This window comes from Aspergillus alliaceus (assembly GCF_009176365.1).
Source record: "Aspergillus alliaceus strain CBS 536.65 unplaced genomic scaffold BDW43scaffold_10, whole genome shotgun sequence".
Lineage (NCBI taxonomy): Eukaryota > Fungi > Ascomycota > Eurotiomycetes > Eurotiales > Aspergillaceae > Aspergillus > Aspergillus alliaceus.
The window spans coordinates 794,619-807,186 of NW_022474693.1; the positions used below are offsets into that span (position 1 = coordinate 794,619).

The 12,568-nt window shown below is 48.6% G+C and overlaps 2 protein-coding genes across 2 annotated transcripts; one reads left to right on the forward strand and one right to left on the reverse strand.

Moving 5' to 3' along the window:
• Positions 1 to 6,987: 6,987 nt before the first annotated feature.
• On the forward strand, positions 6,988 to 8,731 carry BDW43DRAFT_298636 (PEX28-32 family peroxisomal membrane protein; the record flags this gene model as incomplete). The annotated part of the gene is made up of 3 exons (XM_032044583.1): positions 6,988 to 7,151; positions 7,206 to 7,343; positions 7,405 to 8,731. 3 exons carry the CDS (start codon positions 6,988 to 6,990, stop codon positions 8,729 to 8,731), a joined length of 1,629 nt encoding a protein of 542 aa, XP_031902946.1.
• Positions 8,732 to 10,225: 1,494 nt separating this feature from the next.
• On the reverse strand, positions 10,226 to 11,581 carry BDW43DRAFT_317965 (phosphatidylserine decarboxylase family protein; the record flags this gene model as incomplete). Its single annotated transcript, XM_032048619.1, has 1 exon — positions 10,226 to 11,581. One exon carries the CDS (start codon positions 11,579 to 11,581, stop codon positions 10,226 to 10,228), a length of 1,356 nt encoding a protein of 451 aa, XP_031902947.1.
• Between the last annotated feature and the right edge of the window lie 987 nt (positions 11,582 to 12,568).

A 12,568-nucleotide genomic window follows, 5' to 3' on the forward strand; every position in this document is an offset into this window, starting at 1 on the left:
ATCTTACCCGAGTAGGGCTATGCAAGTAATCGTTGCTGTTCCATAAACACCCACAAAAGAAGCAAACACTGCTAAGTACGCATTTCACTGCGCACGATGGCGGTGTTCGCTCTTTAGCGCCTTGGTGATTGCTTTCTGAAAACAAGCAATTTTTGCTGCTGAAAGAGGCTTCGTGTAGAGGCTTCATGTAGCTATGAACTTCCCCTCACAGTCGGATTAAGCCCCTAAGCTGAGACATATTCTTTCACAACTAGAGAGGAGTCCATATCCCAGCCAAGTCCCATTGAAAATGTGTTGCATGGCCCTTAATGGCCTGACCATATCAAAAACGCAATAACCAGGTCAAAGGCGCTCCAGATAAATATCCGCTAAACCTCCTTTGGTACCGTAACATAGTCATCAATCATCTCTTATTTGTCCAAAATGACATAGGCAGGTATGGTCGAGAGGTTTGATATCGGCATGGAGAGGAATGCGAGGATAGAATCTTGGGGAGAGGCAAAATGGGATGAGCTGGGTGAGTTGGCTGCTAAAATAAGTGCTTGTAATAGAGGAAACCCTTGACACATATACATCCGATGAAGACCTCTACCGCCCGTACTCATTGATCGGATTTACTCAGCGAGCGAAAAGTACTAAAACGGAAAGAGAAAACCTCCAAGATGGTTAGAAATCTAGTACGTATATGTATCTATATGTACACTGGCCAGAATCTATGAATATTTATAATAATTGGCTATACCCGTCTTCAATAGTATATGCATCGATGCTCTGATTCTAACATAATCCACGACTCCTAACACTCCCACCATCCAAGAACATGGGTAGAGCTGAAAAGTGAAAAGTAAATATACAATGTACTGTAGGAATGGAAAATACCATCGAGTCCATCGATATGGGTGTAACATCAGGAAGATATGGGAAGGGAATGATAAAGAAAAGAGTAAGATGAAAATATAAGTCAGCGAGCGACAATGGGTGAGACATGCAATGTAGAGCAGTAAGCTGGCTTCTGAGGTCGTAACAGAATTGCAAACAGTATGCTCAAAGGAGACAAAACAAAGGCATCATGTAAAAGCATGCAAATGCTCAAGGGTATAAGATGAACTCTTTTCTCGTCCACCTCTATCGGCTCAGTTTGAATCATGAAAGGGACACAAAACCGCAAACATTCCCGACCTCTTTATGCAACTTGATAATCAAACAATTAATATTACAAATATGCAATGTGAAGAAAAAAAAGAAAAAAAGGAAAAAGGGGCATAGGAAGAACAAAACAAGAAAATAGCGGTCAGCTTTATTTAGTCCTCTAATGCAGGTTAGCGGTCCATTCCCCAAATTAATTGATCATTTCCCTCACCAGGCTTGTAGCAGCTGCCGCTGTTGCGAGGTCTGGCTTTCCACTGATGCTCCTACCGGCAACACGAGGCAGAGCTGACCCAGGGGTATTTGTAGTAGTAGTTGTACTTCGTTTGGCAGGCGTAGATGGTTGGACACCACTCACGGTTGAGTGGCGTTTCCCAGCTATCGGCTTGACGGGAGAGCTTCCTGAGACATCTCGGCTGCGGAGAAAGGTGCCGGTTTTGAGACTCGTCCCAGGCGGTTCAGGAAGAGGTCGACCCGAGGACGGCGTTGAGAGAGTATTCCCCCGCTTGGCCGGGGAATTTAAGGTCGCTGTATATGTCCGGGTCCGCGAGGGCGTCTTGAGCCCAGTGATGAATTCATGCCTGAGGGCATCGTGCGGGCTAAGTCGACGAGCCGGGTCCCAACGAAGGCAGCGTGAAATGAAGTCGAGGAAAGCCTCGTCATCGCATTTCAGGGCTTGCCTGAGCTCCTTCGAACTCGGCCGCCGACGTCGACCTTTTGAAGATACCGTCAATCTCGGCTTGCCTAAGGAATCAAAAAAGAGCTTCTTTCGTGTACTCTTCTCGATCAGATGTTTCTCTGGAGGGCCGAAAACCTCCATGATGCAGGCAAGCTGCTCCTGTTCGTTCTCTCCCGGAAATATGGGGTATCCTGTGAAAAGCTCGGCCAGAATACAGCCCAGACTCCACATATCAATGGGCATGCCGTATGACATGCCAAGAATGACTTCTGGTGAGCGATAAAAGCGACTCTGAATATAGGTATACACCTTCTCGTTCTCGAAACAGCTGGAGCCAAAGTCGATGACTCTAATCTCGGAACTCATTGGGTGTACAAGGAGGATATTCTCCGGCTTGAGATCACAGTGGATGACTTTCTTGGTATGTAAAAGGACCAGTGTGCTTAAGATCTGCTTCGTATAACGGCGAATGAGCTTGAGAGAAAAGCCCTTGAAGTCATGTGCTTTGATGAACTCATATAAATTCATTCCGAGCAGTTCGGTGGATATACAGAGATGACCTCTGAAGTAGAAGCTCTGTGTGAAATTGACGACGCTGTGCCGGCGATGAGGATCCCACTCTTTGAGCTTCTGTAGCAGATTGACCTCGATCAAGGCTTGCTGATGAAACCTCTTCTTGTTGCGGATGATCTTGACAGCAACCAAGCCTCCCGTTTTATGATCAACACATCTTAGGACTTGACCAAAGCTTCCCTTACCCAGAACGTCAATGACTTCGTAGCGGTAGGCTAGGTGGTCCCCAAGGACAATATTGTAATCACCACGATCATCATCGTAGCCGAAGTTTGCGGCCTGCGCATTCAAGTCACCGACACGTTTCTTCGCATGTTGAGTTCCGCAGAAAAAGATATCTTTGAAGTCAATAATTTCACCGCGCTCGAATATATTCAGACTTGCCATTCTGAGTGCCTGAGCTGGGCTAACACGTTCCTTCGGTCCGGCTTTGCGGCGCAACTCATCTAATTCCTTCGCAGCACTTTCAAAGTCCTTTCGCTTGCCATTAAGTTTCCGCATCTCTTCGTCAGCAATTTGAATATCGGGATCGACATTAGGATCAGAGGGAGCCGAGTGAGAGGCAGCATTCGACCTTGCAGAGCTGAGGATTCTGTGAACTGGGGAGAGAATCGATGATGCAGAACGGTGGGGTACGGCATCACTGTGGCGTGACTCATTGGAGATACTGGGCTCCAAGGCAAGACTATGTTCACTGCTGAAACTGGGTTTGCGCAGTGGTGAGTCTGGAGCGTTAGACACAGACACCTGGCGCTTTGACTTTAAGTAGGTTGGCTTAAGCGTAGGACTTGTATTCTTCATCGTTGAGAAGTTATTCCAAGTTGCAGACGCTGGAAGCCTAGGTGGCGGCATGGGATCATGCTTTGCGGGGTCAATAGTTGTGTCCGTTACCTGTTGAGGTCGAGAATTGCTCCGATGGCGGGTTATCGTGATATTGTTTTTGACGGAGGAACCGGAAGTACTGTTGTTATCGGGATCGGATGGTGTCGAGATCTGGCTAATCGTTTCTGCGTTGGAGAATGCAGATGATTGAGTCTGGGGCCGTGGGCCTGTCAACTTGTGTGACTGTGACACTCTGGATGAATAATCCGCACTGGCCTTTTGGCGGAGATTATTCATGTCACTGTTGCTCTTAGGGAGCGAGTAGGAGACGTACGGCGAACCGGTCCTTGCGCCGACTGGAGTGTTCTCAAAAGATGCCAATGCGCTGGAACTGCTAGCTGTCCTCAATGTAGGACCCGATGACGTACTCACAACGAAATGTGCGGTGCTGCTCCTCGCTTGCGTCCGTGGTGCAGAATCATCTTCGACAACAAAGAAGTTTGCCTTTGAAGCGGTCATGGGAGTACTTGGTGTCTTCGACACGACCTGACCAGTTGGTGTGTGTGAATTGGCATCCTCCTCTCGATCTTTCATGGCTTGGATCTTGGTCGCCATGGGTGTACCCAAAGGCAACAAATTCAACGGCGGCAATTTCAATGGCTGGAGGTTCCTTTTCCCTAAACTGGCCGTTGGCTTGTGTTTGGATTCTGGGGTCTTTAACGCCCGCTTCGCGGAGAGACTCGTAGTGTCGTCCTCAGTCGTACTAGCTGTAGGGTTGGTGTCCGAGTCCGTGTCTGACTTGCCTTTCAGAATAGCAATATCCACCGGTAGATGCGATTTACGAGGAGCTGTAGGATTCGGTTGATCAAGTTCCCCTTTCGGAGATTCGTATGCCTTAGGGATAGCCGGCACGGGGGGTACTTCTTCATCAGCAGTAGCGTGCTCCACGCGGGGTTTGGGTGTTGGAAGCCTAGACGATGATGCAGCCTGAGTAAGTCTGGTCTGCAATGACCCTCCTGAGTTTCTTGCCGAGTTATGACTCGCGGTCGATGCTAAAGACAAGCCAGAGCTATAGGATTTACGGGAGGGATCAGGTGTGGTTCTGTTGGACGAAGGAGTCACGCTTTTCCGAGGGATATAAGATGGCGATTGGACGCATGACCGAGGACGGACAGGCAATGAGTCGGTCTGAGTCGGAGGAGTATAAGGCATGGGAGGTGCCTGAGGTGCTGTTGACATGCGCTTCATCCGTCGGGCATCAGTAGGACTTATAGTACGAGCGCCAAGGCCCGTCGCATGTGGAGGCATAACAGAAGCCCTCTTCGACGTGGAAGATGGGGTCGCAGCCTGTGCTTGTGCATTTCTGACTGGTGTTCGGACGGCGTTGGTGGAAGAGGATCGAGAGTGATCCGCAGATCCAGATGCCGTTAGGAAGGCCTCACGAGGTTCCCTCGAGGGAGGTTGCATAGATTTGGCCTTGATATTTCGTGTACTTGTCGGAAGTCTCGTTCCATCACTTTGTATCGGATCATGATTTTGCGTGCGCGGGTTGAGAAAGTTGTGGCCCGTGTCAGCGCTCGCTTTTCTGCTCGACAAGCTTTGTCGTCTCGCAGACTGCACGGGGCCCTGCCCTATTGACTTACGCGAAGACCGTGGAGCAGGATTGCTTGTATTCGACGGCTGGGCGAGGCTTTGGCGACGACTCCGAGCAGCCGTAGCCAATGCTGGCGGGCGACAGGGCGCCGAGTCGGTTGAGGGATTGTGATTGGTCACACTTTTCCTCCTGAAAGAACTGCTCCTCAACCGTCTAGACATCCCATTCTCATCATTCTTATTTGAGGCGGAATTGGGTTGGGGGACGCCCGAAGCGGTACTCCCATGTCTGGGCAAGGGAAACTGATTAAAGCTTGGTCCTGACATTATGCTATTGTGAAAGTCGTCGAAATTGACGGGCGTAAGAAAGTCTGCATTGTCGGGGGGAGTCTGGTTGATTTCGGTTTTCGCGAGATTACTCATGCTCGTAGATCGCAGGCTAACATGAGAATTGTTACTCTCCGTGGAATCATTCGTGGAATCGACCGACGAGTTGACGGAATGAAAGAACGACCCGGAATGATTGCTATAGATCATATACATCAGAATCAGACATTATGCCAACAGCCCAGACCGCGAGGCCCCGTGAGAGGTGGAATTAGGGGTAGCAGGGGGACGACAGAAGCGGAGGGGGAAACATGGCGAGAAAATATTCTATCTACCTTCTTCGTGGTGGCTCCTGCGGTCGCGGGCCTTGCGGCGCCTTTTGATCTCGGATCGAGAACCTCCTCCTGCTTGTTACACTTTGGTTTGAACCCCTAGTCTCGGTCGACGAATAGGATGCTTCTGAAAGAAATGGCGTTGAGGCGTGTTTTTGCAGTCGTCTGCGTGCGGGACCTTCTGCTGCAGTACAACGGAAAGACGTCAGCGGGCAGCTGTATATGGGTTACCACCCCCAATCGCACTGTGTGATCCTTACCTCCTGAGCCCGAGTCTTCATTTCGAGACGGACTGGACGACCTCGATTGAACCTTACGCGACTGCCCCTTCCCTAAATGTAGTTGGGCCGACAGCTTTTCCGGCATCCTCAGACTCTCCGACTGTGTAGACCCCCGAACGTGATACGGTTGCACTTAGGGCAAGAAATTGGTGGCTGTAAAAAATGTGGATAAATTCGACGCGGAATCCCAATCGCAATAGGATTCGGGAGTAAATAACTTCTGTATCTCAAACAAAGGAGTGCCTTGACCAACAATGTCGCGCGACCCATCAACAGTGGTTAGCGGTCCATTGCGGGGGTCAAAAGAACAGCAGTCTCTGTTCCAGGATATCGAGGGGGGAACCGAAGGGAAAAGGCACCCTCGGGGGAAAAAGTCGGTCGCTGTCCAATCTAGTTTCGAATTCCCCTGAAGGAAGAAATATCGGCGCGGCGGTGATGTCGATGGCAGAGAGAGGCTCTGCCTGGGGCAGCAGTTCTTGATGGGCTTTTTGGCGGTAGGGAAAGAAAGTTACGGGTCGTATATAAGCAACCGGTAGAACAAAGCAATGAGGGAGGAAAGAGCCAAGAAAAACAATTTCTTGATCAACAAAATATACTGCTTATTCTCTTCGCTTCGGTCCTTGCAAGACCTGCCAGGGAACAAGAAGAGAGAAAAGAAGAAAGAGACAAGAAAGAACAAAATTAGAATAAGGGAAAAATAGAAGGTGAAAGGCGAACGGCAGGTGGAGTCTGAGAAGAAATTACCTGTAAACACAACAAGCCCAAAGATTAACCTTCTAAACAACCATCACCAGAAAAAAACCCCCCTGCTCCTTTTTTGCTGTGAGTGGCCCAGTTGCATGGCTGCAAACAGCACAAACAACATCTAAATGGAAAGTTATAACTCTTGAGACATATTTTACTGGATTACCTAAGTTATACCTCAAGGTATAAGGCTGTCCACTGTACGGTCTCAGCCTAGCGTTGGTTCCATACGGGGCAATACCAAGGCGGTATGCTGCTGAAATATAACCGGTATTGTGCTTGTCATGATTGATACTGATTGGATAACTTAAACTCTACTACTAACTCGGTTTCTCCGCCTTCTAAGTCATTTATGATGCATGTGCTTCCGCTTGCAAACCACCGAGCAAGCCCCCCCCCCCCCTAAACAATCGACCGCGATTGTCCGCTGTCGGAAATGTCTTTGTTTTCTATTGCTTACTTCCGGTAGCTATTGATGACGATATAAATCATGGATGAATATACCCCGGAGGCCATCGTCAACCGCGACGAACCTGTTCCTGTAGTCTCCGTGGGGAAACAAAGGGATGAATCAGACCCTAAGCCTTCCGCTGCTGGGCATCAGCGATCCGCCTCGGCTGCTGGCCGGTCTTTACAAGATAAATTATTCGCCAAGTATGTCTTCTCTGCTCCCTGTTACGGTCATGATTTCCTGACCGGGTTTTAAAGGCTCTTACAACAAGTCATCCCGACAGAAGATGTTAATGACGATTCGGTGGCCGTGGGCGACAAGCGGCCTGTTGACCCCAAACGGCCGGCCTTCAGTCTGCCTCTGATGGCCAATAACTTCCGCAGGTTCAATGCAAGGTATGTCCCGTTGATTCGGGCCCATGGTCTAGACGCGAGCGTAGACTGAGACCCATCACAGAATCGGAATTGTATTTTCATTCCAAACCCGCGTTGAGCGTCTGCTCACCTGGAGAAAATCCTCTCATACAATCTCGTTCCTCTTCATCTATTCTTTTATCTGTTTAGATCCTCATCTTCTCGTAATCATTCCCATCGCGTCTGTCTTACTATTCGTGATGGTCCCCGCCTTTCTGGCGCGTCATCCTCCACCTCCATCAACGTCAACATCCAGCATCACTCCTTATTATTCATATCAGGGCCCCGCACTTGCCCCTGCTAAGACAATTAAACCAGCCCCAGAGACTTCTAAGGATTTCTTTCGGAATATGCGGGACCTGCAGAACGTTATGGCCGATTTCTCTGACATACACGATGCGACCGTTTCCGCGTTCGCACCGATGACGAACTTCTCCAACGAGAAGCTATCATCCGTTTTCTTTCTGCTCTGTACGATGATTACAGCTTTGCTGTTTCTGACTGCGCACCTCCTTCCCTGGAGATATATTCTCCTCGTAGGTGGCAATGCTGCCATTTTGTCCAGCCACCCCAGCCTTCAAGAGCTCTTCCAAAATATTGCAGGTGACCTCACAAATGAAACGGCTGGGCAGGCGCCGAAAGGATATAGTATTGAGAAGAATGATACGATGGACGTCCTGGGATTATCTCTACCATCGTCTCCCTCCGCAACCATGTCCTCGCTGCGGTCGTTGGCCGACATCTCCTTGGACACATATCCTGAAGAACGTGAGGTAGAGATTTTTGAAATCCAATACCGCTCTCTCGCCCCTTATTCTAACTCTCAATGGGACCACTTCCTGTTCAGCCCCATGCCATACGACCCACTCTCGCCATTACGCATTGCTGGAGACCGTCCTAAGGGGTGTCGATTCTTCGAGGATGTTCAACCACCCCCCGGTTGGGCTTGGAAAAGCAAGAAATGGGAGCTTGACCTGGATTGCCGTGAGTGGGTTGTTGAGCGAATGATTACTGGGGTCGGCTTTGAAGTTTCCGAGGGTGTGTCCGAGGAAAGCGCGGCTAATGATGAAATCGGAGGCTGGGTCTGGGACCTTCCTTCTTCCACATCCAATCGGGATAACAGTGGTGTGACCAATGCATTAGGCTATGAGGATTTTGACTCCGACCTGAAATCGTCCGTCAAAGGGGAAATTAAAAAGGTTAAACGGAAGGGAAAGGGAAGGGCATCACAGGATTTCGAGGAGAAGGGGGGCACCGGATTGTCAGTGATGGGGGAATGGAGGAGGCGGCGGTGGGCACGCATAGTACATCGGACCAGTATGCCAAGTGACAGCGACAAAGGACAAACGGCCGGTGAAGGTCGGGATTGATGTCCATAGATGCTATGTCTTGACGGGAGTTAGTTACTGTAAATACTTTTCCTTTATTTATTTCAATACTTTACCAAGGAGATCCTTTGAATATGATCGCCAACCAATGCAAGAGCCATGTGTATACTCCACACCACACCTTATCATCTCGTGCAGGATATAATGCGAATAATCGGAGTCCCATTCAATGCCATCTTCAACTGGCCCACGGCCATGCAAAGTGGATACGACATTTTCAGACATATCAGTGCGAATAGATGTCTTGAGAAAATCCTCAACACACATGGAATTCCTAGAACAACTCAAAATCTAGAGATGCTCCCCGAGCCCTGGTTTGCTCCCGGGCCACTTGACATCCTCACAGAAACGGTTTCTCCATATTGGCCGAACGCAAGACCAAAATTTTGTGACCAAATCTATTTGGCCGACGCTGGCGATAGTTGTCGCGGCTTTCCTTCATGGGTCGCCTTCTTCGCTCCCAAGTTCAGCTCCTGCATCCGTCCGATTGAGTACCCAGACAAAATTCACGACTGACCAGATAAAATCAAATATAATATCGTAAACGCCAATGAGTCTGTGGCTTACCACTGTGTATCTGATGTGTCGAAGAGAAGAGCGCCCAGTATACTTTGAAAGAGCAGTCATACTCGCTCAAAGATATGCTGATTAGTTTATTCGTTGATGACTTTGTCGGCGGGACGGACTACCAAGCATGGCTGGCCGCCGAGTGCTACCATCGCTGGCACTCTCCAGTGTCTAGAGATCTCGTCGAAGTGGCAAGTGTATCAGGTGCCTACTTTTCTGAGCTCTTAGAAGACGGCTTCCCAGAAGTATGCGGTGATTGTAACATGCCAGTCCCTTCTTCACCGGATCTCTCTCAACGCTACACTACCGCTAATTGCTACCTGAGCGTTGATCTTCATCACGGCTAATAGACTATCTATTGGGCTTATGTGCTTTATGGCAGTTGGTATGGACACGACTGCTTGCTGTCAATTCTTGGTGAAGAAAGGACATAAAGTCATGAAGGGACAGGCACTTGGCTTGTTCCATCTTGGAGGATCTTCTCACTGCCTCGGTTTTGGGTCGCGTGTGAAATTGAGTTGGATAAGGGCAGAGAATAACCGGCTGTGCAGATAAGGAAGGCATGGGGCTGTTGATTGGCAGCGTCCAGCGTAGTATTGCCGTGAAAGCGAATGCTAGTTGCACAATTTGTGTTGTTGATAAGAAATGGTATATTCGGGATAACTATGAATGGAAATATCCACCTGGCCACGGTGTTGGTGAAAGCTTGGTCGGGATATCAACAGGCTGTTGGAGGATAGACGTAGCTATATGTAGCTCGCATCTATGCGACTGCCTGCCCTTGGCATCTGAAAAAGTGTAACGTTCAACATGGTACGAGGGCCTCTATAGACTGCTATTATGATTCATCAGACAAGTTGTACCGAGAGTCTTGGATTGAAAGTGGCATATTCTAATATCACTGCCGTATTATACTATAACCTGTGCTAAACGACTGTTAAGTTTGAACAACTCGTGAGGATTGTTATCCTTCGGCACATCCTCAAACTTCAGGTCAACACCCTTCTCAAAAAGCAGGCAGAAAGCCGAGCCACCCATGTGGAACATGCCTATCTCTTCTCCCTTGGTTACACGGTCACCCTCCTTCACCGTGACCTCGCAACTAGAGATTTCATTCATCCCGATGGCAATAAAGCACACCAGCCCCAAAGGCTTGTACTTGGCCTCGACAAATATAAGCGCTCGAGTAGCCACCGAAGCCAGATAGAGCTGGGAAAGGTTGGGACCAGACGGATCTGGCTCGGGATAATTATGCGACATGACTGTGGAGTAATAAGTACCCGGCACAAGCGCAACTTTCTTGATCGTTCCAGAAATAGGTGCATGCCAACGGTGATAGCATGCAGAGCTAAGCCAGCCCTGATAAACGGTACCGAAAACGAAGCGTCGACTTAGCCCGTCATTATTCAACATATCGAAGATTGAGTACGGCTGGCCTTTCAACCAGAACGTATCACGGGCTTGAACCTTCGTGCGGACATCTTGGGGGTACTTTTTACCCTCTTCCACTTGTGGCCCGGCTTCGCATGGACTAACAATATAAACATCCGGCTCGTCGCTTTCATGGACTGGTCGTCGTCCTGGACGGAACCTGCGGATGAAGAAAGCATCCCAGGAACTGAAACCCCAGTATGGCTTTTCGGGGTCGAGCACATAGAGCTCCTCGATAGGCCCATCCCATTGGGCGTAGTCCTTCATTCGGCTGACATACGCGGGAGAAAACCAGCCTCCGTCAGGACTTGTATTGAGATGCTCTCGGGAGGCGGGGGACTGGAGGAAGGCCCCCCATTGATTAATTATGTCCTTAATCTTCTTGTTGACGTCCTTATTCAAAAAGAACTCATTTCCGCTGGGTGTATTCGCTGGCCAGTTCAAGACTGCGTTAAACGGCACAGTAATGCCACTTAGTCCCGAGTTCAGGGACATCACAGATGGTGACTGAAACAGAATGATGTTGAAAATCATCAAGGCCTCATCAAAACTCCGTACATTATAGAATTTGGTGGGATCGTTTTCGAATCGAGGTATTTCGTCAAACATTTTTATGGATAGTTCTTTGAGACCGGGGTCATTCTCGACGAGGTCCCTGAAGTCAGTGATGACTTTCGGATATTTTTCCTTGAGATCAAGAGAGTGCGGTTGGTCTTTAGGATATGATGTATCCTTGAGACACTCGTCTCGAAGGTTGTTGACGTAGTTGAAGACTCGGCTGAGTGGTGGGAGCCACTCGCCTGGGGCAAAAGGGTAGGGCATGTCGGTCGACATTTTCGAGTTGATGGATTGATAGACTTGTAACAGAACGACGAAGGTATGACTACGAGTTATATATAATCCGAAACCTAAACAGTACGCTGCTAGAAAAGCTGAGCACTTATCCTGAGGGGTTCACACATTAAACCATTGTAATTTCCGATTTCTGCATCTACCGTGACAGGAATGACCCTACTCCTCCTTCGTGGCGTCATATTACCATGGACCGTCCCTGAATACTACGCTTACCAGATAAAATCAGCTTAGCTCAAGAATGCGTATATCACCTGCAGCATGTGTATGCTGTACTCCAATTAGATGTCATATCATTAAATGCGCAGGTGATCACATAAGGATAGCTGATTCCATGGCGTAGTTGGTTGATTTCCTGCACTGCTACGTGGGTAGTGTGCAGTGTGGCTAGCTGAGTTTCAGCTCCCGGGGGGTTCCTCACTGCATAGGCAACGGATCTGTAATTGACAGTTTGATCTCACATGTTACTCTTCAAGCTTATGAGACAAAAGTGGGTCTTATTTTTATCTATTATGAGAAGGAAATCGAGTAGCAGTGTCGCCACAGAAACCGAGTACAGTGGCCCCAGAACCGGTAGGTTGCGCTATGGCTGACATTATGCCATTCAGTGGGCATAAAATATAAACATGGAGAATCAGGTGTGATCGACAAGAGCTGAAGTATGTGCAAAAGTACTCAGCTGAAATTCTATATATGCATGTTTTGGCCATTCATGTAGGATACATGTAAAATATAATGTGAGTAGTCTTATGCTCAGGTAGCCCATATCTGGAGAGCTCACATCTGCCATACTTGCATACTCTAGAAAGCGGATCAAAGTGTATTTCATGGAGCGAATGTGACCTTTCAAGAGTGGGTTGCATTGATGCTAGTAGGCAACCCAGCTGAAAACAAGCTGAAAACAAGCTGCATGACAATCAGAACACCAGATCGTCTTCTTATGTCAAGGGCGGTACAGAACTGAGTGGC